The sequence below is a fragment of the Eumetopias jubatus genome, unplaced genomic scaffold (genome assembly GCF_037043125.1).
Source record: "Eumetopias jubatus isolate StellerSeaLion01/CBP00866 unplaced genomic scaffold, mEumJub1_p1.0 scaffold_1, whole genome shotgun sequence".
In the NCBI taxonomy this organism is placed as follows: Eukaryota; Metazoa; Chordata; class Mammalia; order Carnivora; family Otariidae; genus Eumetopias; species Eumetopias jubatus.
Genome location: NW_028274807.1, coordinates 603,191 through 629,197, shown reverse-complemented (window position 1 = coordinate 629,197; position 26,007 = coordinate 603,191). Strand labels below are relative to the sequence as shown.

The 26,007-nt window shown below is 50.7% G+C and overlaps 1 protein-coding gene across 5 annotated transcripts in view; it reads left to right on the top strand.

The window, feature by feature from the left end:
• Positions 1-26,007, top strand: part of PCNT (pericentrin) — a 126,302-nt gene that overhangs the window by 74,987 nt on the left and 25,308 nt on the right. For 3 of the 5 annotated variants that reach the window (XM_028094745.2, XM_028094747.2, XM_028094744.2), the window contains exons 22-32: positions 974-1,203; positions 2,074-2,190; positions 2,292-2,312; positions 3,040-3,246; positions 6,667-6,837; positions 7,071-7,223; positions 9,776-9,952; positions 11,469-11,630; positions 17,407-18,120; positions 18,956-19,058; positions 22,441-22,595. In XM_028094745.2, the coding sequence (XP_027950546.2) occupies positions 974-1,203; positions 2,074-2,190; positions 2,292-2,312; positions 3,040-3,246; positions 6,667-6,837; positions 7,071-7,223; positions 9,776-9,952; positions 11,469-11,630; positions 17,407-18,120; positions 18,956-19,058; positions 22,441-22,595 (2,210 nt within the window). Of the gene's footprint in view, positions 1-973; positions 1,204-2,073; positions 2,191-2,291; positions 2,313-3,039; positions 3,247-6,666; positions 6,838-7,070; positions 7,224-9,775; positions 9,953-10,147; positions 10,455-11,468; positions 11,631-17,406; positions 18,121-18,955; positions 19,059-22,440; positions 22,596-26,007 lie in introns of all 5 variants that reach the window. The other 2 variants (XM_088023586.1, XM_028094746.2) reach the window with 2 other exon arrangements.

The following is a 26,007-nucleotide window of genomic DNA, read 5'->3' as shown; positions in this document are numbered from 1 at the left end:
TGGTGCTGTCTGGGTGGCTCCAGGGGTGGGAATGACCTTGTTCTAATTGCATGTTTAAGGTAATTTACCCTCGGTGCTGACTTACTAGCATGAGAATCGATTGGGAACGTTCTATTAGTGGTGACGGTAGTTTGGCATAAAAGACGGACAGATTTTTATAAAACAAAAGGAGTTTTGAAAGCTAGTAAGATGTAATTAAAACAAGAAATTAGCATTTCAGTTTGGGGATAGTTTGAACACTTCAGGATTCATCAGAGGCAAGCCTCCTTTTATTATAGATGCTTATGAAATTTACAGTTTCCATTTGGGTTATGGCCTTATCATCCAGTTAATTTTAGATTGGCTTTTGACATACTGATGGCTGGACCCTTTTCCTCCAAGATGCTGTCACAGCCCTGGGTGCACAAGGAGGGAGCACGTTATACATCGAGGCTCGTGTTCTCTCTGATGGAAGTTTTAAGCTATGTATTTCTTCCATACTGGAGAATATATTTAACGTAATTCCTAGAAAATTAACAGATGTGTCTTTTGGAAATACCATGATACAGTCTTCTCGGACTTCAAAGTTTTTTATTTTAGGCAATCTTAATTTAAAAGATTTATATATTTTTTTTCTTCCTTCTGAAGCACTTGACTTTATTTTCAGGGGGTATTTGGCTAAATGCTGGCTGTTAGGGTGTGGGCTTAGTGTCGGACAGGACACAAGCTCACACTGGCTTGCAAGTGCATGTTCTTCCCCGGAGGTGTCACCTTGTTTCCGTGGGTTGGGGTCTGGAAGCCTTGGGGACGCTGCGCCCCTGCCCCCTGGCCAGGCTTTGGGCTGGGGCTTCCAGGGAGGCTGGACATGTGTGTGCTCTCTTCCCGGAGGGCCCTGTCGTGTGGGGCACCTGTCGTGCATGCTTCATGCCTCTGCTTTAGCCCAGTACCCTCCCTGATCCGCGGGGCTCTTCTTCCTTTTCCTTTGTATCTTTAGCTCTTCGTAGGGAAGTGGAATGTCTGACCCAGGAGCAGTCGGAGGCCAGGAAGCAGTCCGAGAGAGACCGCGCAGCTCTGCTTTCCCAGATGAAGGTTTTCGAGGCTGAGCTGGAGGAACAGCTGTCCCGGCATGAAGCGTGTGCCAAGCAGGCTGAGGAGCTCTCTTCGCTGAAGCAGCAGATGGTGGCTCTGGACAAGCACCTGCGGAGCCAGCGCCAGTTCATGGACGTAAGCATCTTGACTACGTTTTATTTGCGTCCCTGGAAGTCACCTTGGTAGTGTGAGCTTCCATGACACAGCGTTAGGGCTGATTCATGGCCAGGTTGTTGTGGTCCCTTTGCTTCTCCGTGCACGTCTTGGGGGTTGTCGACATGTTCCTGTGAGTGGCCTGGAGGGCCCTCCGACAGCCCACATCACAGGCCCTGCGTGCCCAGCACACTCCTCCCCAGTCAGGCCCGAGCTGTCTGCTGTCTGTCTGTCCGTCCTTTCTTTCGTTCTTTTGTTCTTTTGTTCCTTCTCTCTCTCTTCTTCTCTCTTTCTCTTTCTTTCTGATTTTATTTATTTGAGAGCAAGAGAGAGCACAAGCAGGGGGAGGAGGGAGAGGGAGAAGCAGGGTCCCTGCTGAGCAGGGATCCCGACGTGGGGCTCAACCCCAGGACCCTGGGATCATGACCTGAGCTGAAGGCAGACACCATGCCTCACTGACTGAGCCACCCAGGCGCCCTGTGGCTGTTCTTTCTGTCCACGTTCCCCAGGTGCCCCGTGGCTGTTCTGTCTGCGTTCCCCAGGCTCCCTCCCCCCGTGGCTGTTCTTTCTGTCCACATTCCACAAGTTCCCTCTCATTGTACCTGCAGGGTCACCCCTTCATTTAGCTCCGTTCACAGAGTGCCTGTGACTGGGAGCCCACTTCCTGGCTAGTGGACGCATGTGGGAAAGAGCAGGGCTGGCTGCAGTGTGAGAGGCCTGCTGGGCAGTCAGCGTCTGAGCAGGCGGTCTCCTCTCCCGACCTCATGCCTTCCCCCTTCCCTGTGGAGGGAGAAGTGCTGTGTCCCGTCAGCGCTTCTGAGATGTCCAAGCCAACTGCTTCTCTCTCCACAGGAGCAGGCTGTTGACAGGGAGCACGAGCGGGAGGAGTTCCAGCAGGAGATCCAGAGGCTGGAGGAGCAGCTCCGACAGGCGACCCGGCCACGGCCCCAGGGCCCCTGCGTCCACGACGTAAGTAAGCACGCCCCTGGCAGTACCTGTCCAGCAGCCGTTCTGTAGGCTGGCTTAACCTTTTGAATGATTTTTTCTTTCCATGTACATGAAAATGACAGCAGGAGCCACTGTATGAGCAGGTACAGCATGTCGTGGGTCTGCATGGTGGGCGTGCCCCTCCGTCCCCCCCCTGCCACCCACCCCCCCCCCACCCCCCACCCCCCCGCACCACCGGTGGGAGGGCTGTTGCATGCGGGCCTGTTTCTTGCTTGTTTTTCCTGCTTCTTTCTGCTTAGAGCTGGACCTGCCTGGCTTGGCTGTGGTGGATTTGCTTCTTTTCAAACATTGAGCCCTTTGAGATGATCGTGGGTTCATTTTCAGGCGTAAGCAGTCAGACAGACGTCCCATGCACCCTTCACCCAGGTCCGCAGGGTGACTCCCATAGGGGTAGAGCCCACAGCACCATGTGGGGTCCCCTCCCATCCACACACCTGTCCTCTTGCTGGACAGTTACACAAGCGGACCAAGCAGTGTGAGTCCGTCTGGGACTGACCTTCACCTGGCTCAACTCTGGACCCCGCCTGGGGTGCCACCGTGCCTGGCTCTTTTCTCGTTTATTGCCCAGTAGCTTTTCTACTGACAAAATTAACTTTATTTTACTAATACATTTTGCATTCATGTTTTTCTGCGTCTCTCCTGAGAGAATGCCTGCGTCACAGTCTCACCATGATCTCTCACTCGTCTCCTGGTGCCACCTCCCCGTGGACAAGCTCGCCAGGGGTCGGTGTTCACTCAGCCGTGGCGTGTGCTTTCTTGGAAGATCACTGTTTTCACTGTTGTATTTTTCAAGCAGTTTTGTTGTCTTAGGTTGAATTGTTACAAGAACAGTTGAGAGAGAAATCAGATGGGTTTAATGAGTTGGTTATAAAGAAAGAGTTGGCGGACAGAAAAATGTTAATCCAGGAAGAGGAAATCAAACGTCTGGAGGAGACGAATGTCAGCTGCAGAAGAGAGGCGGCCCAGCTGCGGGAGGAGCTGGAGAAGCAGAGGGACGCCGTGAAAGCCTTGCAGCAGGTAGCCGCCTGTGCCTTGCTGGGGGCTCCATGGGGCCGGCGGGGCTGAGCCCTCCTGGCGGGGCCGCTGTGCCCGCGCTGTGCTGGTGTCCACCCCAACCCCTGCTTTATTTCCTCTAAGGGGAGCATCCCCTTGCATCTCCTGTGGTGCCCGGCCCCAGGTGCACACACTTTGCTTCACTTCCAACCCTTCTTCTGGTCACCAGGTGACTGTGGAGGCTCCCCACATGCCTGCAGACCCTGGCAGGGGGCCTTGTGACTCCGTTCACGCACCATCCACCTGGAGATGGCCTCAGACCGAACGGGCGAGGGGCTCAGTCCCTTCAGGGGTCATTCACAAGTCCTGTTGTATCAGTCGAGGTGTCTGGGACCTCCTCCGGGTTGGTTGATTTGCTAGAGCGGCTCATGGGTCTCAGAGAAACCGTTTATGCACCAAATGGCCAACTCATTAGAAAAGGATGAAACTCAGGAACAGCCAGATGGGGAGAGGCAGAAGGCAGGGCATGGGGGGAGGGTGGTGGGGCTTCTGTGCCCCCTCCAGGTGCGCCACCTCCACGGGTTCCCTAAGCCGGGAGCTCCCTGAACCCCAGTCCTAGGGGGTTTTCATGGAGGCTCACTCCCCGGAGGTCAGGGTGGAGAGGGAGCCGACAGACCAGCCCTAATCCCACGGCTTGTCCGCGGGTGACCTCCAAGGCAAAGTCAGGTGTGTCCATGAGACACTGTCACGGTCCTCACTTGGGGACTCCTGGGGCTTCTAGGAGCACTGAGCCGGGAGTCTGACCAAGTAGGTATTTCCTCTTAGGAACCACAGTGTCCCCCCAGAAAGTGGTGTGTTTCATCCCTTTGATTGTACTTTTTTCTTCCAGAGAGTCTGAATTTGTCCGTAGTAATTTTTTAAAGTCAGGATTTTAGGTTCAGAAGAACTTTGTTAAATATTAACTTAAAGCTAATTATAATTATTTTAATTTTTGAATTTAGAAAGTATGTCAACTCCCCAGTAAAAACACCCTCCAGGGACAGTTTTTCATACTGTCGTTAGGATCATGCATTGATGGCATATGATGATGTTGGTGTCTGAAGTTCACACCGGAGGCCCTCTGGCTGCTTGGAGCGGCCGGCAGTGTGGCTGGTCCAGTCCCTGTGCCCTCCCTCCAGCCGTTTGGCCTAGGAATGGAACTGCTCTGATTTTCGTGTCTTCCACGTCACTGGAGGTTAAAGGGGTACTTGAAAAGTGAGGGTCAGGAGACCCTTACTTTAGAATCAGTTTCGGCCCCAAGACCAGACCGGCTTCCAAGAGGAGAGTTTGATTCTTGAACATGCGGACAGGGGCAGTTACCTGAAGTCAGGCTCTTCTGGAGGACCAGCACTGTCTCGGGAGAGACACCCAGCACAGCAGGGGCGCCCTGCCCCTGCTCTAGCCACTTCCTGTTCTGGCTCAGGGGTGCACCGCTCAGTGCAGGGCGGCTGCATGCATCAGTGCCCCAGGCAGCCTTCCCTGCTCCCTCCTTCCTGTTCCGTTTCCCCTTCCTTCCTCCCTCCGTCCCTCCTCCCTCCACCTCTACTTCCTCCATTCCTCCGTCCCTCCTCCCTCCACCTCTGCTCCATTCCTCCGTCCCTCCTCCCTCCACCTCTGCTCCATTCCTCCGTCCCTCCTCCCTCCACCTCTACTTCCTCCATTCCTCCATCCCTCCTCCCTCCACCTCTGCTCCATTCCTCCGTCCCTCCTCCCTCCACCTCTGCTCCATTCCTCCGTCCCTCCTCCCTCCACCTCTACTTCCTCCATTCCTCCGTCCCTCCTCCCTCCACCTCTGCTCCATTCCTCCGTCCCTCCTCCCTCCACCTCTGCTCCATTCCTCCGTCCCTCCTCCCTCCACCTCTGCTCCATTCCTCCGTCTCTCCTCCCTCCACCTCTACTTCCTCCATTCCTCTATCTCTCCTCCCTCCACCTCTACTTCCTCCATTCCTCCATCTCTCCTCCCTCCACCTCTACTTCCTCCATTCCTCCGTCCCTCCTCCCTCCACCTCTGCTCCATTCCTCCGTCCCTCCTCCCTCCACCTCTGCTCCATTCCTCCGTCCGTCCTCCCTCCACCTCTGCTCCATTCCTCCATCTCTCCTCCCTCCACCTCTGCTCCATTCCTCCGTCCCTCTTCTCTCCACCTCTGCTCCATTCCTCCGTCCCTCCTCCCTCCACCTCTGCTCCATTCCTCCATCTCTCCTCCCTCCACCTCTACTTCCTCCATTCCTCCATCTCTCCTCCCTCCACCTCTGCTCCATTCCTCCGTCCTTCCTCCCTCCACCTCTGCTCCATTCCTCCATCTCTCCTCCCTCCACCTCTACTTCCTCCATTCCTCCATCTCTCCTCCCTCCACCTCTACTTCCTCCATTCCTCCGTCCCTCCACCTCTGCTCCATTCCTCCGTCCCTCCTCCCTCCACCTCTGCTCCATTCCTCCGTCCCTCCTCCCTCCACCTCTGCTCCATTCCTCCGTCCCTCCTCCCTCCACCTCTGCTCCATTCCTCCGTCCCTCCTCCCTCCACCTCTGCTCCATTCCTCCGTCTCTCCTCCCTCCACCTCTACTTCCTCCATTCCTCCATCTCTCCTCCCTCCACCTCTACTTCCTCCATTCCTCCGTCCCTCCTCCCTCCGCCTCTGCTCCATTCCTCCGTCCCTCCTCCCTCCGCCTCTGCTCCATTCCTCCGTCCCTCCTCCCTCCGCCTCTGCTCCATTCCTCCATCTCTCCTCCCTCCACCTCTACTTCCTCCATTCCTCCATCTCTCCTCCCTCCATCTCCGCTCCCTCCTTGCCTCCTCCCTTCACCCCTCCTCCCTCTCCCCCCACCTCTGCTCCCTCTGTCTTTCCTCCCTCCATCTTTTCTCCCTCCTCCATCCCTCCCTCTTTTCCTCAGTAAACATTTCTTGAGCTTATTAGATGCTACAGGTATAGAAAATGCCTTTTTCCCTTCCACAAAGTTGAACCACTTATGTAACTTGTCCACTTAATTTGTTGTGACTGATTTCTTCATAGTAAATGTTCTTTGAAAACTTTTTAATGAGACGTTAATGTGCATTATACAGTTGGACAATGTCATTGTCAGCTGTTACCCTATTTTTGGACAAGCTCTTTACCTTTTTTTTTGTAATAGCCAGTAGTCTAGAGACTCTTTTGCATCTTCTTGAACAATTACCAGTGGAATCACGGGCGCACAGTGCAGCTCTCTGTCTGGATCACATCTTTTACCAGGTGGATCTCTGCTCTGGGGCACGGCTGGGCTGGGTCACACGTCTGGCGTGCACAGGCATGCTCGGCTGAGCGCCAGGAGGATCTGAGGACACTGTGCACTCACATCACAGTTTGAGGCCCCCGATTCCTAAAATACTTAACTAAATTAAATTCCGCCCCCCCCCTTTTTCTTTTCCGTCAGGATAAAGAGGTATTACGGGAGCAGCAGATGAGTAACTTGCTGCTGGTGTCCACACTGCAGTCTAAACTCAATGAGGGCAGATGCCCTGTGCCTCCTGCAGGCAGCTGTCCTGAGGGCCCGGAAGCCCTGCTGGAGGCGGCGCAGAAGGTGCTCCAGCAGCGGGACAGCGAGGTAAGTGTCGGGGGCTCTGAGGGCTCCATCTGCTCGGGCTGCTGGTGAGTGCAGGACACCCACCTGATCTGGGAGGTGGTCTGTGCCTGCCGTATACTACACTTCGTGATTTTAACAGTTACAAAACGTGAATAACTCTTCATGACCTGTACTTTTAAATGTTTTAAAGTAATATAATTATTGAGAGATTTAGGATATTAGATAATCTTTAATATTTTCTGTTTCAATGAAAGGTTTTGGACTTAAAAGAACAATTAGGAAAGATTAAAGATGACTTAGTAAGTAAGAGCAACGAAGTGCTGCATCTGAACTTGAAATTAGACGCAGAGAGCCGCCGTGCTGCTGTCAGAGTGCGGGAACTTCAAGAGGAGAACGCCAGCTTGAAGGTAAACTGGGGAGACCCACCCAGACACCTGAGTTCATGTTGGTTACGTCCATGCTACAGCCGGCCCTGGGGGCCGTGGGTCGCGGCGCAGATGTCGTGGAGATGGCCCTCCGCCACCGTTTCGGGAGGTGCCTGCCTTCTGTTCAGAGGTCGGCAGCTGGGGCGGCTTTGGAAGGTGTAGCGCAGGGCGGAGCCCAGAGCCGCCCTGATGCTGCGTCCCTCGGGCACCATCCTCCGCATCCTGCTTGTGGCTGTGGGAGCCCGGGCGTAGAGGACGCTTGTGGGACTCACTGGAGGAGAGACGCAGCCCTCTGATGGCAGGAACTGTGAAGAGGAAATAAATTGTCACCTTTGACCTAATTTGGGTCCTTAAAGGGTACCCCGATCTAGAAGAGGTGACTTTTATTTAATACCTGCTCATTGTTAATCTTTGGTAAGAGCAGGATGAAAAAGAGATCGATTGATCGTAGAGTGGGTGTGGGGGGCAGAAGGAGAGAATTGAGCAGACTCCTGATGAGCGCAGAGCCCGACAAGGGGCTCAGTCTCACGACCCCAAGACCATGACAGCTGAAATCAAGAGTCGGGTGCTTAACAGACTGAACTGCCCAGGTGACCCCCCAAAACTCTGTTTTTAAATCTGTTATCTTAATGTGCTTTAGTGGAGAAACAAGTTGTAAAGAAACGGCCTTAGTGCCGAGCCTTCGCCTGTGGCACCTTGGCAGCTGTTGGTGCGTGAACTGAAGGCTCTGGAAGACACTCAGGGCGTGGGGTTCATGTGGACCCTCCCAGGCTGTGTGTGTGTGACCTCAGTGAAAACAGGGTTTTAGGCCAACCCCAGGCAGCAGGCGTCTTCCTGGTGGGACTCCCTCCCTAGTCAGTAGTAAATGGGAAACTGTTTCCAGATTGAGTGTTAGTCTTTAAAACTGTGGCTTGTTGGGATGCTTCCCGTCTGCCAGATCAGGGGCTGCCCCCACAGCCCCATTTTGTTGGCGTGGTTATTGTATTTCCATAGGCGTTTCTGCAAAACAGAGAAAAGGAGATCATGTGTGTGAGCGAACAGCTCGAGGTGCAGCTGGCTGGGATGGGAGGTGGTGCTCTCAGTGAGGTAGGCCTTTCCGGGGCTGGATGCTCCAGACCATGGTTCTGCACCGAATTGCGCTCGCTGAGGGACAGCTGCCCCCCTGCTACGCTGCCGCTGGGTCGCGTGCACCCCTGCTGGCCACCCTGGGGGTGGCTGGCACTCAGGCCTCGTCACCTCCACAGCGTCCCGCGTTGTAAGGAACCACCTCAGCCAGAGGGGGACCACACGTGCGTGCTCTTGGCCTGCATGTCCACCCGTGTTCTCAGTTCCCAGCTCGCGTGGTCTTCCTTTTTCGGGCAACCGGTGTTGCCCCTTGCCGGCCTCGCCTGCCCCATCTGCCCTGTAACCCGGAGGACCATCAGAGACCTTCCCATGCTGGGTTTATGTTTGTGTCGTGATTGTGGCTGGTTTGTAGTGCGTGCTTTTTCATCCCGTGTCCTTAGTGCAGTGAGTGCAGAGTCACTCTGGAGAGTCCCAGCCGTCGTCCGTGCATGCAGGGCAAACACAGGCTGGCCGAGGGGCTCACCGCCCCCGCCAGAGTTCCCTTTGCTAACTGTCCCGTTCACAACACAGCACCTAGATGTGTGCAGTACCCCGCTGATGCCATCTGAGTCACAACCAAAAATTCACCTGTTTTCTTACTTTTGCTTTCAGTATTGGCCAGATTTGATTTTGAATTGAAGGGCGTTAAGTGGTACTAGTGAAACCAAGAATTGTTAGAAACCCTCAATTTTTGGGAAGTGAACATTGGACTGTAAGAAATTGGCTGAGGATTGTTAAGTGGAATGTAAATGGGTTTGTCCCTGTTAGTGGTAGTCTTAAGAGAATGGAGTTTGGAGCCCTGTCGATAACCATTTCAGTCTGATTTTCCGTTTTCTGTCTTTGAAGTCTTTACTGGATATTTAACATCTGAGTTTCAATTGTGTTATCTTTAAAGTATGTATAACAACAGTTCTTACCTTAAAATTGTTGAGGATGCATTCAGTGGCACGAGTGATGGCACGCTCCGAGGTCTGGGGTGTTACAGTGCCCGGCCGGAGCAGGGGCGGCCCCGCGTGTGCGCCTGGCTCGGTCCCGAGCCCGATTTCCTTACTTCACTCTTATTCTAGTGTTGGAATGACCCCTAAAATCTCCTGTTAGTAATTTCTATCTGTAATTTATCCTGTTTAGCATTAAGGAAGCATACGTTCTAAAGATGGCGGCCTTCGTGCGGAGGTGCCGTGGGGAAGCAGCCAGTTTGCGCTGCCCCGCCCGCGGTGGACACACAGCTATAACCAGGTGTCCGAGCAGGTGGTGACGCAGCAGCTGTGTGACCTTGTGAGCAGTTTGACGTGTCTGATGGAGCTGGGGGGCAGCATTTGGGTGTTTCCAAGAAGTAAACGTTCCCACAGCTGTGAAGTCCTGGCAAACTGGAGGAAGGACGTTCTGAAGGTGAAACATGTTTTTCGCGTCTGAATGTGCTTTTTCCTCAGGTCCCGTGTGACAGAAGCTCAGAGATCGAGGAGCTGAGATCCATCATTGAGAACTTGCGAGACAACCAGCAACGCCTGCAGAGAGAGAAGGCAGAGGAGGTGGAGCAGCTCCACGAAGTCATCGAGAGGCTGCAGAGAGAGCTCTCGTGCGGGGGGCCCGCGGTGCACGGGGCCGAGGTTAGCGGGCTGCTGGGTGACCCCGCCGTGGGGCCTGAGGCACGGGCAGCGGCAGGGGTGTCGGGTCAGCGGCTCCCCCTGGAGGCCCTGCCACAGTGTTTGTGGGCTGCAGAGGAGGCCACCATGAGGCAGCGGGCCAAGCTGGAGGGCAGCGCGGCCCTCCAGGAGGCTGAGGTCCAGGGCTTGGTCTCCCAGATCCAGGCCTTCAAAGCTGCCCTGCAGGCAAAGGAGGCCAAGGTCGCAGAAAGGGACTTAGCAATCGTTGCGATGAAGCAGCAGAAATCGGCCCACTCCGCTGAGCTGGAGACCGTCGTGATGGCCTTCTCCCACTTCTGCCTTGCCCTGGCCGCTGAGCATGAGCCCCCAGAGCTGCAGGGGCTCCGAGCGCAGTGTGTCCACCTCAGCAGCCAGCTGCAGGTGCGGAACCAGCAGTTCCTGAGCTGCCAGAAGCGGCTGGGCAAGCGGCAGGCGTGTGGGGCCCGCCTGCACTCTCGCGTGGAGGGTAGCTCCCAGGGATGGGGCCCCAGGGCTGAGGAGGCCGCATGTGACGAAGAGTCGCAGCAGGATGCGGCCAGCAGGCCCCCATGGCCATGTCAGAGGCCCCCTCTTGCTGGTTTGCTGGAGGTGAAGCGTCTGTGCATAGGGAGCTGTGGCGTGCTGGGAGACCCCGTAAGAGGCCCTGACCCAGGCTACGAGTGGCCGAGCACTATGGCTAGACCAGGGGGGTGGAGGTTCTCTCAAGGAGAACTTACTGTTCCTCCTCTTTTCTTTTTAAATTTGAAAGCGTGTCCTTTCTGTGGTAGGCAGCAGGGGATGCAGTTTCCGTGGGGAGGCTCCTGATGCGGTAGAGATGAACCTGAAGCTCGTGGCTCCTGGGTGCATTCAGGGTCCATAGAACCTTAAGTCTCAGAACGTTGTGTACATGGTGAAATCGCACCAGGGATTTCACTGTTTCATACAGCTTTAGACTGACTGTCGTTGTAAGTTATTTAATTAAGGTTTTCAGAGTCCTGTGATTGGGAACATTGGATGAGATGGAGATATGGAGATGGCTTTGTGTTACACAGGCTCCCTGGATTTTCCTTTCTGAGTTCTAACCAGTTGCTCTATTTTTTTAACACTGATTTCCTGTGTAAAACATGGTAAGCTCATTTCATTTTGGGACATGCTGCACTTTGGTTTTGAGTAGAAGTTGGGGTTCGCTGCCTGCTGCCCTGTGCCATGTCCAGGCTGTCAGCAGCTCCTTTTGGCCTGTGCTTTGTGGGGTGGCCCAGCTGGTGCTGTGTCCTGGTAGCCCCAGGCTAGGAGCTCATCCTCACCTGCAGTGGCAGTGAGCAGGCAGCAGGACTTTGGGCACAGCTCTGATCTGATGTTCTTCATGATGTAGGAAATGGGGACGTTGCCTCGGGGTCCAGTTCCAGAGCCCTGGGGAGTCCGAGGCAGCCCAGGGACTGAGCTCTGGTGCCTTCAGCTTTATCTTCACGAGCACTGTTGTTGTTTTCTCCGCTTACTGTAGAGGGCAGTGAATGATGATCTGCAGCCTGCTGAAGCCCCGGTGTCGTTAAACCACCCGGGTCTGCACGAACAAGACAACGTGATGGAGTCTGAGCTGCTCTCGGTGAAGAACAAGATGCCCTTGAGAACAGAGGACCATGGCAAAGTGCCAGGAAGGATGAAGGTACTTGGGCACATGGCCCGTGCTGCTGTGTGGGCAGAGACATCACTGACATTTTTGCAGAGGTGACATGCATGTTACCTCAGACAGCAGCTCTGTCGTGTTCCTATAGTCGTCTCTTCGGATCTGTTCTGAAATGTCCTACACGTTTTATTTAGGTGTTCTCTAGAAATGCACATTTCCCATGGTCTTTTCAGCCTGGGGAAAATGAGCAATTGGTTACTTCTCTCTGGTAATGATACAGGTAGGATTTAACAGGGCTCTAAGGCCTGTCTCTAGGGTTTTCATGCAAGGACAAGTTGCCCACACAGCTGCGCTGTGGCTCAAGGCCTTTATCACCAGCATCTGTTACTTTGAAAGGCTCATGGTATTTTTTGAACCTCAGGGTTTTCCTGCATGTTTTGACTTGTGCTCCCAGCAGAGAAGAGCACAATAATCTGGAATGCAGCAGTTTGAAAATTCTGATCACCAGGAAGGCAGCAGCAGGAGAGCTGGCTTTTCTTCTCCTGGGTTGGGAACGCTGCACATCGGCCACATCAAGTGTTGCAGGGTCGGGATGTTCTGAAAATCTAAAGTGGCTGGTTTGGAGGGTTTCCTAAGTGCAGTGGCAAAGTGTGCTTCGATCTACAGTTCTCTTGAGCCTCCAGTGTGACTCTGCTGCTGTAGACACTGCACGGTTTGGCAGGACAGTCCAGTTCTCCCTTCCTGGGAGCTCTCCTGTGATGTGCCGTACGCACCACATTCCTGTTGTAAAATGAGAAGGCTCTGAATTCTACAGGCGGTTTCAGAGCGGGTGCGTGGACCGTGCCTGCAGTTTTGATAGAAGATGCCTGAGTCTGGTTTTATAGGTTTATCAAATCCCCACAGGACATTTAATTCTATTTGGAGAGGACTTTCTAACTGCAGCAAACTTCTCTCACTGCCCTTGGGATAAGAACATTTGTTTGAATTCTTAAGAGAAACCTTGTGATTATGAGCTGATTGCCAAATTCTTAGAAGTTATACACTGATAAGGAAATTGCAGATTCATTCCATAAATCACGATTTTTTTTTTTTCGTTTTTATTTAAGTGATCTCTACACTCAATGTGTGGCTTGAACTTGTGATCCTAAGATCAAGAGTCACACGCTCTTCCAACTAAGCCAGCCAGGTGCCCCACAATTTTATATTTTTCAATGTTTGCATATAGACTCTTCCAGGCCCTTTTTCCCTTTAAAAAAAAAAATGCTTATGTTCTCAGTAAATTACCACAGAAATGATAGTTGCCTTTTTTTGTGCATGTGGTAAAATATATATAATCTAAGAGTTATATTTTAACCACTTTTTTTTTTTAAAAAAGATTTTATTTTTGGGGCGCTTGGATGGCACAGTCGGTTGAGCTTCTGAGTCTTGGTTTCAGCTCAGGTTGTGATCTCAGGGTGGTGAGATCAAGCCCAGTGTCAGGCTCCACACTCAGTGCAGAGTCTGTTTGGGATTCTCTCTTCCTATCCCTCTGCCCCTCCCACTCATGCATGCTTTTTTCCTCTCTCTCTCTCTCTCTCTCAAATGGAAAAATCTTTAAAAAAAAAAAAAATTTATTTTTTTGTTAAGTGATCTCTACACCCAACGTAGGGCTTGAGCTCACAACCCCAAGATCAGGAGTCGCACACTCCACCCACTGAGTCAGCCAGGTGCCCCACATCTTAACTTTTTTTTAAGATTTTATTTATTAGAGAGAGTGAGCAGGTGAGAGAGCACAAGCCAGAGGGAGGACAGAGACAGAGGGGGAAGCAGACTCCCGACTGAGTAGGGAGCCTGACATGGGGCTTGATCCTGGGACTCCAGGATCATGACCTGAGCCAAAGGCAGCTGCTTAACAGCCTGAGCCACCCACCAGTACCACACTGTTTTGATTACTGGAGCTTGATTATAAGTTTTGACATCAAATAGTTATGAGTTCTCCAGTTTTGTTCTTTTTCAAGATTGTTTTGACTCTTTGAATTTTAGGGTAGGTTTTTCTGTTTCTGCAAAAAACGTCCTTAGAATTTTGATAGAGATTGTATTGAATCTGTACATCTTAGCAGTATTAGGTCTTTCAATCCATAAATGTGAAATATGCTTCCATTTATTTGTCTTCCCTAATTTGTCTCAGCAACGTTTTATAGTTTCATTGTACAAAACTTTCATCTCCTTGGTACAGTGAATTCTTAATCATTTTCTTCTTTTTTGTTGCTATCGTAATGGAATTGTTTTCTTCATTTCTTTTTCCGATTGCTCATTGTTGGTGGGTAGAAATGCAACTGATTTTTATATGTTGACTTTGTATCCTGTGACTTTGCTGAATTGATTTATTAATTCTAACAGGTTTTTTTTTTTTTAGTGGAATCTTTGTTTCACACATATACAATCATATTATCTTGGAACGTAGATAATTTTACTTCTTCCTTTCCAGTTGAGACACATTTTATTTCTTTTTCTTGCTCTGGCTAGAACTTCCAGTACTGTGTTGAAGAGAAGTGGTGAAAGCAGGCATTCTTGCTTTGTTCCTGGTGTTAGAGGAAAATCTTTTCAGTCCATCACCACTGAGTATGATGTACACTGTATGTTTTTCATGTACGGGTTTTATATGTTAAGGTAGTTTTCTTTTAGTATGTTGAATGTCTTTATAATGAAAGGGTGTTGAACTTTGTCAGATGCATTTTCTGTACCAGTTGAGACAGTCATGTGATTTTTTTCTCCTTCATTTTGCTAATGTGGTGTATTATGTAGATTGGTTTTCCTATGTTGAACTATCTTTGCATTCCAGGAATAAACGCCACTTGGTTAGAGTGTATAATCCTTTTAATATGGTATTGAATTCAGTTTGCTAGTATTTTAGAATTTTTGCATCAATGTTCATAGGGGATATTGGTCTACGGTTTTCATTTTTGTAGTGTCTTTTTCTAGCTTTAGTATCAAGGTACTGCTGGACTCATACCATGAGTCAGGAGGCATTCCTCTGCTTTTTTTTCTTTTAACGGTTTATTAATTTATTTGAGAGAGAGAGAGCATGTGAGCATGAAGTGGGGGGGGAAGAGGCAGAGAGTGAAGCAGACTCCCCACTGAGCAGGAGCCTGAAGTGGGGCTTTCGATCCCACAACCCTGAGATCATGACCTGAGCTGAAATCAAGAGTCAGATGCTGAACAGACTGAGCCCCCCAGGCGCCCCAGGATCATGTGTTTTTATCCATTCTGCCATTCTCCGTCTTTGATGGGAAAGATTAATCCATTTACATTAAAAGTACAGATAAGGAGGCATATATTTTTGTCATTTTGCTCTTTGTTTCCTATATGCCTTACAGTTTTTTTTGTTCTAATTTCCTGCATTACTGTATTCTCTTGTGCTTAGTTGACATTTTATACTGAAATGTTTAAATTCCCTTCTCATTTCTCTTTGTGTATATACTATAGCTATTTTTTGTGTGTGTGGTTATGTTAGGGATTACATTTAGCGTCCAGAATTACAACACTGTGGTTTGAATTTATACCAGCTTAACTATGAAAACTGTTCCTTTACAGCTCTCCCCTACCCCTTTTGGTTTTTGATGTCACAAGCACATTTTTATACTTTTGTGCCTCAAAACCTAAAACTAATAATTGGTTTAAATCCATTAATTTGTTATATAGAAAAAATATGGAGTTACAAACTAAAGTTAACAAACTAACTTTTAGACTATTTTTAAAAAGTGTGTCTTTTAAATCATGATGAAAACAAAATGTGGAGTTGCACGCCACTGTTGTAACAGCACAGACTTTTTAAAAAATTCAAGTGTTTTAACCTACAGTGTTCTGTTAGTTTCAGGTGTACAATCTAATGCACTGGCTTTTCTTATTGTGCATGCACCTACCTTCACTGAGATCTTTATTTTGCCATGTGACCTTGAGTTACCATCTAGCGACCTTTTATTACACCCTGCAGGACTCCCTTGAGCGTTTCTTGCAGGGCAGGTATAGTGGTCACAAACTTCTTTAGCTTTTATTTATCTGGGAATATCTTAATTTTTTCTTCACTCTTAAAGGACAGTTTTGATGGATATTGGATTTTTAGTTGACTGTTTTTTTCTTTTAGCACTTTGAATATACTGACTCTCTGTTCTCTGGCCTCCAGTTTCTGAAGAGAAATCTGCTGGTGATGTTGTGAGGGTCCTTGTATGTGACAAGTCACTTAGAGCCTTCAGCTTTTATACATTTGATTATAATGTATCTTGGTGTGTGTCTGAGTTCATCTTTTTTGGGATTTGTTGAGTTTCTTGGATGTTTATATTTGTGTCTTTCACCAGTTCTGGGACGTTTTCAGTCATTAAGTCCTCAAATAATTTCTCAGCTGCCTTTCTCTCTTCTTCTGGGACTCCCACAATGCGTATGATGGTCTCTTTGCTGGTGTCCCACGGGTCCCGTAGTCTGAATTCACTTTTGTCAGTCTCTTTTTTTTTTTCCCTCAGACATGATCATTTCCATTATTCTGTCTTTAAGTTCAGTTTATTCTTTCTCCTTCTCAAATCTGCCTTTGAATCCCTTTAGTGAATTTTTTATTTCAATTATTGTACTTTTCAGCTCCACAGTTTCTTTTTGGTTTCCTTAGATTGTCTTTGTCTCCATGGATATTTCTACTTTGTTCACACATCATTTTCTTGACCTCCACCTCTTCCTTTAGTTCCTCGAATGTCTTTAAGACCATTGTTGTAACATCTTTGACTAGTAGATCTGACATTGGGTCTTTTTCAGGGACAGTTCCTTTGGATTTGCCTTTTTCCTTTGAATGGGCCATACTTTCCTGTTTCCTTGTATGCCTTGGGGTACTTTTTCTTCTGGTTTGATTTTGAACACTGAACATTTGAGTCTAATAATGTCAGTTTGGAAATCTGAATCTCCTTCTTCCTCATAGCTTGCTGTTTTTTGTTATATTTCCTTTTTTTTTTTTTTTTTTAATTGTCTCTATGCTGAGGATCAGCTTGAAGTATCAGCTTCAGGTGTTCTCACATGTTTTCTTAGTCTGCACCTTTACCTGGGCACTCACAGTCACTTTCTCATTTCCTCTATATATGCAGTTGTTTTTGAATGTTCTGGTTTTTTAAGTTCTCCACAAAAAGAAGAATGCTGTGGTGGGAAAAAGGGCACTGGCCCTTTAAACCCCCCGGAGGTCACTTCAGCCAGAGGGGGAGGGGCCGCAACAATGGCCTCACACCTCTTTGCTCCTCCGTGGTCCGGAGCGGCAGTCAGAGCACAGGTGCCCAGTATTTGTGGGACAGCCCCTTTTGCCCACTGTGGCTCGCACACATCATGTGCAAGATGCTCCAGGAAAGGGTGCACACCAACCTGCCAAGGGGCTGGGGGTCCAGGGATGAGTAACTGCTCTAGTGTGAGGAGCTGAAAGTGATCCAGATTGACTGCAGTTTACCCCCAAGTCCACGCCCCCCCGGGAAGTTGCAAGCCCTGGACAGACTCCAGAGTTTTATAGGGTAGGCACGGTTCTGCCAGTGCAGTTGGTGCCCAGGTGGGAGACAGGTTCCTGGTGCTTCCTGCTCTGCCTCCTTCCCAGAGTCCTCTGCAGCGGTCACCGTGTAGGCAAGGGGCTCTCAGCTGTGAGTCTGTCTTTCATGGAATTGAAAAAGCTTAAAATCTCCACCCAGGGGCTCCTCATGGAGGCTCATTCTTAACTGCTCAGACAGCCTCTGAAATTGGCTTATAAATACCAGACAGACAGACGTGACTATGCGTAATTCAATTATTTTACTTTATGCATGTTCCTTTTTACGTGCAGAATAAGGAAAAACTACTGGAAGATTGTCAGCTGCAGAAAGTTGGTCTCATAAGTCAGGTGAGAGAGCTTCAAGAAAAGTTGAACCGTCTGATGTATTCTGTGAACTTGGAGAACATCGAGACAGAGGATTTCAAACATCAGCAGCTGGTGGCATCTTCACATGCTTTAGAAAATAGTTCGAGTGATAGTTCTAGTGACGGTGAAGAAACTGGCAAATCGACTCTTGTGGATGCGTTTCATAGCGACAAAACCATGTGTGATCTAATTGACCTTAGTGGAAATCAGGATCCACTGATAAAAAATGAAATGTCAAATGTTGCCATGGAAGATCAGGTTGATTTGCAGGACGGATCACTTTGTTTACAAGCAGGCTTCCACGCTGGCTGCCATGACCTAACCCATATTGAGGGGCCCGGGCCTTTGAAGAACGCACTCAGGGCAGTGGATCTGTCCTCCTGGAGCTCCCCGGAGGTTGTCAGGAAGGACTCGACCCTTGAGCCCGTGTCCAGCCTGCCCCTGACGCCGTGCTCGGATGCCCTGAGCTTGGACGCCTCCCTGCAGGACAGGACCGGTGCCTCGGTCCAGGCTGACCATTTGGAGCTGCTTTGGTCCCTGGGCGGCTCAGCAGCAGGAAAGGCCTCCAGGTGGGCAGAGTCTCCATTGGCTGTAGACAGAGCTCCCTCCGCTGACCAACATGTGCAGCGGATGGCTGTGGTAAGTGGTCCCTGGGTGCTGCCCTGGTTTGCTGTCTGTGGGTGCCCAGGGCCCCAGAGAGTCCCCATGGGAATGTGTCTGCAGCGCCTGCAGGATCATAATTGCAACCATTGTTGGTTCATCTGCTGGTGGGGCTGGTGGCCCGGTGTGGGCGCGTACCTGACAGCCCCCAGTCAGCCATGTGTAGGGACAGTCCGTTTTCTGCAGCACCAACCCCAGTCCATTGTAATACGAATAATTAGAGGACTTCAGTTATCCCTAAAAATATGTGCGACGCACCAGTCCCACTCAGATACTCAGGCCAAGCCTCTGTGCGCTCACTAGCGCTGACTCGAGAAGCACAGGCACAAACCCGCCTTCGTGTGTAGTTTTCATTCAGGTTCTTTGTCTAGAGTGTGTTTTCTAGATTTGTTTTCAGTTGTAGTTCATATTGAATAGGTTCTACATATAATGCTAATTAATTTAAAAAAATTATTTTTGAGTTAGACTGTATCTTTTCTTACAGAATAATGTTGAGATTTTGCATATCCTGGGTTAGAGAAAATAAAAAGTCTCAGGGAACATGATATTTAAGATACCCATGTCCCCGTCATGCTACCACAGATTTTTTTTAATCTGACATATTTGCTGGTGACTTCTTTATCCTAGAGAACCGTGGATGGGTTTGTTTAAATTCTTAGAAGCACATGATTTCAGGTTTGAAACACTCTTGTTTGGGTTCTGTGTGGGAAAATGATAAGTTCAGGCCTTAGAAATTTTCTGTCTGGCTAGTTCAGCTCCCTGATGTGATTGGTGGTTATTTTATGACCATTTAAAAACTTGCCTGTTTGAACAGGAGAAAGATGTTGAAGACTTTATTGTAACATCTCTTGATGCTCAAGAAAAGCCCAGATCCTCTCCTCTCGGGTTTGAAGGAAAGAACAATGGAAGTGAAAACAGTGAGTCAGTCTTTTTTTTTTTTTTTTTTTTTACCTCTTAAGGTTTCAGGGACCAGGACAGCATGGACGGCCCCCAGGTTGGCGTTTGCTGGTACACCCTGGCTGTGCCCGGCTCCATCTCCTCTCTGTGCTGAGTGGCACCTGAAGGCCTGAGGTCATGTTACTCTGGAAAACTCAGTTGTGCACCTTCAGACCCTGCACTCAGCACCCGGATGTCTGCCGTGGCGCACGGCAGCCTCTCAACTACAGACCTTCCTTAGATTTTGCCACTTGTCCCATTGGCACTCTTCACGGGAGGGGGTACTGCGCTGGTACAAGGCATTCAGATGTCCCTTGCTGCTGGGCACTGCAGTGTGGGAGGGAGGCTGTGCTGTGCGGGTCCCGAGAGGGAGCCCCTCACCTTTCCAGCAGTTCTGCATCTCGTTTGGGTATCTGGAGCAGTGTCGTTAGCATTGGTGTCCCGCATCAATGCCATGGTCTTCCCAGGGCATCACGGCACAGGGCTTGCAGTGTCCTGCTTGGACCCCTTGGCACTGGTGTGTGCCGGGTTCTGTTCTGATTTCTCCTTTTCGATTGCTTGGTGTTGGGCAGGGGTTACGAGACCATGCCTGTGGTTCTTGTTTCTCAGACTCAGACCCACTCACATTAGCCTCCAGGAGTGATTGTTGCCCGGATCATCATTAGAATGGTTGCCAAACCGTGACCTTCTAACCTTGTTCTTCTGTAATTGTTGGATTTTTACAAGTTAATCACCTGTTGAGATGTTTTGACTTTTTAAAAAAAAGTCATCATTGACTCAGTTCAGTGCTTTTGAAAACTAGACCACAGTGAGGTAAAGTTCACTGGCATTTCGGCTTGTACTGAGTGGGGCCAGCAGCGTTTTAATTTTAGTTTTGAGTTACTCCATGTGTAAGTGCCTGGTGTGAGAATCGAGCTGTTCTGCAAGGTGCCTTCCAGCTGCCCCCGCTCCAAACCACCGTTCCCTGAGGACACCCACATTTAATCTTGAGACTTCCGTTCCAGAACTTATTGCGAGGTCACGTTTGCTAATTACAGCAGTTCTGGCTGCCCGTTTCTCACCCTCCCCCCCCACCAGTTCTGGCTGCCCGTTTCTCACCCTCCCCCCCCACCAGTTCTGGCTGCCCGTTTCCCACCCTCCCCCCCCACCAGTTCTGGCTGCCCGTTTCCCACCCTCCCCCCCCACCAGTTCTGGCTGCCCGTTTCCCACCCTCCCCCCCCACCAGTTCTGGCTGCCCGTTTCCCACCCTCCCCCCCCACCAGTTCTGGCTGCCCGTTTCTCACCCTCCCCCCCCACCAGTTCTGGCTGCCCGTTTCCCACCCTCCCCCCCCACCAGTTCTGGCTGCCCGTTTCTCACCCTCCCCCCCCACCAGTTCTGGCTGCCCGTTTCTCACCCTCCCCCCCCACCAGTTCTGGCTGCCCGTTTCCCACCCTCCCCCCCCACCAGTTCTGGCTGCCCGTTTCTCACCCTCCCCCCCCACCAGTTCTGGCTGCCCGTTTCTCACCCCCCCCCACCCTCCGGGGGCCGCTGTCCTGTTCCTTCCCCTCCCCACAGCGTGTTTGTGTCTTGAGTGGACCTGTCAGGTGCCCACAGAGCCTCTGGGACTGAGCGTCCTCTCCCAGACAGCTGGCTTCCCTTTCTCATGGCCTCCCTCCCGTTCTCCGTCACGGCCCTGCCCACGCTGCCCACCACACTGTCCACAAGCATGGGTGTGCGCTGCCCATGCCACCTTCTGAACACGCGGTCTCCGCTTTCTGGGCCAGACCCCTTGTCCCTCCTTTGTGGGCCTTATTTTAAGTAGTGTTCTCTAGAAGCATTTGCAGAAAACGCACCTGTGAGGTGGGTTTCCTAAGAACTTCTGCATTTTCCTGATGTTTGGTGATGGTTTGGGCTTGGTGCAGACTCGCAGGGGAGAAGTCACATTCCTGCAGACTCCAGAGCATCTGACCACTGTCCCAGAGCCTGGTGTCACGGAGCACCGCGGCCGCCACATGACGCCATGCTCCTGGGCATGTCCTTCATCCTGAATAGGTCTTCACTGTTCCTGGGGGTACTGCCCCCTGCCTCTCACTTTGCTGTACTTCCTGTTAATCACTGGACTGATTTTCTTACTTTCTCACTTTGTCTGTTTCCATTTCTTTGTACTTTTGTTCTTATTTGTTAAAGAACCTTTTAAGAAATTAGTTCTTAAGCTTGGAAGTGAATGTTTTTATTTCTGCTGTGTCTTAACTTCTAAGAGCTCTTCTTATTCTCTGTTCCTTTCTCTTGAAACTTCCTTGTTCCACGAATGAGACTTATTTCTCTGAAGATACTATGTTTTTTCTGAAGTTTTTTTGTGTTTGCTGCCTTTATTGTATCTCCCCCAGCGGTCTCTGAGTCCCTGTTTCATGCTTCTTTTGCGCATTCCTTGGCAAGTTTAAGAACCTAGACTCCTTAGGGTGGTCTCAGCAACTTGCTGGAAGGTCTGTGCTGGGAGGCACCGTGCCAGGGTCTCTGAGCCCCCATTCCCACCCGCGCTCGGGGCCGGTGAGTGGAGCAGCCCCAAAGGCTGATCCTGCTTTTCCCTGGCTGCCTCCCTCTGTTTTCCAAGCCACTGGGCATTGGCTGTGGGCTGCAAGGGACGCACCACGTACTTCAGAGAGGTTTGGAATTCCTTTTTGAGGCCCTCCCGTGAGGGGTTTCTGGTGTCTCAAACCCTAGACTTTTGAGGTCTCTCCAGTCCAGCCTGGCTGGTCTCAGAGCTTGTCTCCAACCCACCCCCCATCAGGTGTGTTCACCTTTTCCCGGCCAGATGCTTGCTGCTCGACCTGCTGCCTGCACACGGCCCTGCAGTTGGCACCGTGCATCGTCTGTCCCCTTCCTCTCTCTGCATGCGGTGGGGGCCCTGCCCTGTCTCCATCCCTTCTTGGGTGTGGAGATGCAGGCCCCGCACACGTTGGTCTGCCCAGGCACTTCCTGTGTGAGCCCTGCGGGCTTGGGTGTCCTGTCTTTGGGGGATGAGGAAACCCACTTTTGCATCTGTTTACAAATGACCTGAGATCCCATAAGGTTCATGTTGGAATCATGGGTATTCACATACCAAACATGCAAAATATGCTTTTTCTTAATGTGTGTAGTTATGTCATCTTACGGAATTGTAAAACTGTCTTTGTCTTCTTCGGTGGTTTGTTGATGTCTTCAGGGAGGGGAGCCCTGGCTGTAGCCCTCCTGGGTGTTTTGGGGCCTCATGCAGCATCCAGGAAGCCGGGGTCTGACCACACCCCTGGCTCTCGCTGGGTGCCCCTCCCCCCCGGGCCCTCCCCCAGGAATGCCGCTCTGCAGAGGATTGTGGTCCGGACCCTGACTTTTCGCTGTGTTTTTAGGTGACGCCTCGGGGTTTGCAAAGATAGTAAACCAAGACTCGGGGAGACGTGAAACTCCCACCGCTAGCCCTCCGGTGCCTCCTCCCACCTCTGCAAGGTTCCGATGGCCGGTGGAAGCCATGGAGGAGAAAGAAGTGCATCCGAAACAAGTGAAGGTGAGGTGTGCAGTGGCCGTGTGCCTCCATCTACAGCTGCTATGGTTGCCGGGAGGGCGCGTGGCGTTGGGTTGCGTGCATCACCCCGCACAGACCCCTGCGTCGGTTCTAGCTGGGCTTGGACTCGCGTCTCGTGTGAGTGCTTCCGGAAGGATATGGCTGCTGTCCTGGGGTGCGTGGGGATGGGTGTCCCAGGTGAGGGCCTGGCATGGCGGGCTGGTGGGGCTGCGGGAGCCTTGGGCACTGGGGTCCCCGGAGGAGGACCAGCTCTTCCCGCACCTGCTGCCACACAGCGCACAGTGGGCCTGCAGGTGCAGGTGCTGTAATTGGGGTCGGTCTTCCTGACTTGAGTTCAGGTATCAGAACGCACGACCCTCTGTTTGGTCCTGGAGATTGACCTTTGGCCTCTCCTAAGACGAGTGTGGCATGTGCTCACTACTGGGCCGCCCTCCGCCAGGCGCCTGCAGGGGACCGAGCCACAGAGCAGACAGCCTGGCCCGCTGTGTGAGCTGCCCGCCGCCCCTGTGCTGGCCCTGCAGGCGCCTCCCCGAGGACCCCCTCGTACTGCCCACCTGGCCACAGAGCTGAGTCCTTGTCGCCCACTCACAGTCACACCGGAAGAATTTGGTGCTTGGGGCTCAGAGGCAAGTCCTTGCCAGAGGAGGGAAGAGGGAAGCCATGGTCAGCATGCGGCGGTTTAACTTGGAGCAGACTTTTAAAACAACTTTGTTCTAGTTTTAATTGATGCGTGACCGTAAGTTCAAGGTGCAGTTACCCCACAGTGAGGTTAGTTAGCGCCTCCGTCACCCGGGCAGACTGTCTGTGGCACTTTCCGTAAGTTCTGTTTTCTCTCGCCGGTTTAGCAAACCCTTTCAGTGTCAGACCACTGACACAGACTTGGCTGAGTGAGTAAATGATGTGTCACTGTTGTGAGACTGAAGGCATTTCCAAAGGAAACTTTTTTTTTTGAGTATCGTTGACACCAGCGTTCTACTAGTTCCAGGTGCACAGACAGCTTGGTGACTTGACAAGTTTGTAGGTTATGCTCTGCCCCCCGTAGGTGCGTTCTGCTTACATCGCGGTTATGGCACCGTTGAAATAAAACGATTCTACAAGATTGATTTATTTATTTGTAAGAGAGCGTGCGCATGAGCAGGGTGGGGAGGGGCAGAGGGAGCAGGGAGCCCAATGCGGGACTCAATCCCAGGACCCTGGGATCATGACCTGAGCCGAAGGCAGACGCTTAACTGACTGAGCCACCCAGGCGCCCCCAAATGAAGTGTTTTGTTTTTTTTTTTTAAAGATTTTATTTATTTGAGAGAGAGAGAATGAGAGATAGCGCGAGAGGGAAGAGGGTCAGAGGGAGAAGCAGACTCCCCGCTGAGCAGGGAGCCCGATGCGGGACTCGATCCCGGGACTCCAGGATCATGACCTGAGCCAAAGGCAGATGCTTAACTGACTGAGCCACCCAGGCGCCCCCAAATGAAGTGTTTTTAAAATAAACATAATGTGTAGTTGGGCCTTTAGCACTTTTTGTTAGTATTCCACTTTTCTGGGTCACATCATTAGAATCCTAGCAAAACCTACTTCTAGTTAGCTAATTGTGCTCTGTCATAAGCCTCTTCATTGCTACTCTCCCACCTCCCAGAGGAATTTTACCAAACATTTACTTACTTATTTTTAAAAGTCATGATGTGTTTATACATGTCAACTTTCCCACTGTAGGTGGTGAAAAAGACATTAAAAATAAAATAATCATCTTTTAAATTTAAATTTTAGTTAACATATAGTATTAGTCTTAGTTTCAGAGGTAGAGGTCAGTGATTCATGAGTTACGTACAACACCCAGTGCTCATTACCTCACATGCCCTCCCTAATGCCCGTCACCCGGTTACCCCATCCCCCTCCCCCCTCCCCTCCAGCAACCCTCAGTTTGTTTCCTATGATTAAGAGTCTCTCATGGTTTGTCTCCCTCTCTGATTTCATCTTGTTTTATTTTTCCCTTCCTTCTCCTATGATCCTCTGTTTTGTTTCTTATATTCTGCATATCAGTGAGATCATACGACAATTGTCTTTCCCTGATTGACTTATTTCGCTTAGCATAATACCCTCTAGTTCCATCCACGTCATTGCAAATGGTAAGATTTCATCCTTTCTGATGGCTGAGTAACATTGCATTGTATATATGGACCACATCTTCTTTATCCGTTCATCTGTCGAGGACATCTGGGCTCTTTCCACAGTTTGGCTATTGTGGACATTGCTGCTATAAACATCGGGGTGCACGTACCCCTTCGGATCCCTACATTTGTATCTTTGGGGTAAATACCCAGTAGTGCAATTGCTGGGTCGTAGGGTAGCTCTATTTTCAACTGTTTGAGGAACCTCCATACTGTTTTCCAGAGTGGCTGCACCAGCTTGCATTCCCACCGACAGAGGGTTCCCCTTTCTCCGCATCCCCGCCAACATCTGTTGTTTCCTGACTTGTTAGCCATTCTGACTGGTGTGAGGTGGTATCTCATTGAGGTTTTGATTTGGATTTCCCTGATGCCGAGTGATGTTGAGCATTTTTTCATGTGTCTGTTGACCATCTGGATATCTTTTTCAGAAAAGCGTCTGTTCATGCCTTCTGTCCATTTCTTAACTGGGTTGTTTTTTGGGTGTTGAACTTTTTTTTTAAGATTTATCTGAGAGAGTGCGTGCATGCTAGTGCGGGGAGGGGCAGAAGGAGAGAGAATCTCAAGCCGACTCCCCACTGAGCCCGGAGCCCGACATAGGACTTGATCCTGGGACCCTGAGATCATGAACTGAGCCGAAATCAGGAGTCGGACACTGAACTGACCGAGCCAACCCCTTTGTTGCTGCTTTTATACTTCCTGTTTGAGGCATCTATTAGTCTTTTTTCCCCAGAGATTGAAACATAACATGCCCTTTGAATGAATCTTTGTGTGGAGTGAGGCCCGTGATGGTTACTTTGGACCCTGTATCGGTCCTGCCCCCTTGGATAGTTCTGGGGAAGCCACTTTCTTCCACTGTCTGTGTCTTCGGGCAGAAGACAGGTGGCCAGTGTGCGTGTCCCAGTGTCCCAGTGCCGTGAAGGACCCGTTCCAGTGCTCACAGACCCTGCGTGCAGGGACTTGTCAGGGCAACCGTCCCTCTGCTCCCCGTGTCTGGGCCCCACTGTAGGCACTGGAGTGTGCAGGCGCCTCACCCCCAAGGATGCACAGGCCTCCTGTGCGGTTCCCTGCAGCCTTCTTGGAGCATGGCAGGTGCAGTCCCAGGAGGGCCAGGGAATCGCAAGGCTCTTGATGACCTGGCCTCGGAAGTTGGCCTGAGGCCCTGCCCTGCGCCCCGCCCAAGCTTAAGGAAGGGGTGCTAGGGATGGTGTCCACCGTGCAGGCACTGGTGGGAT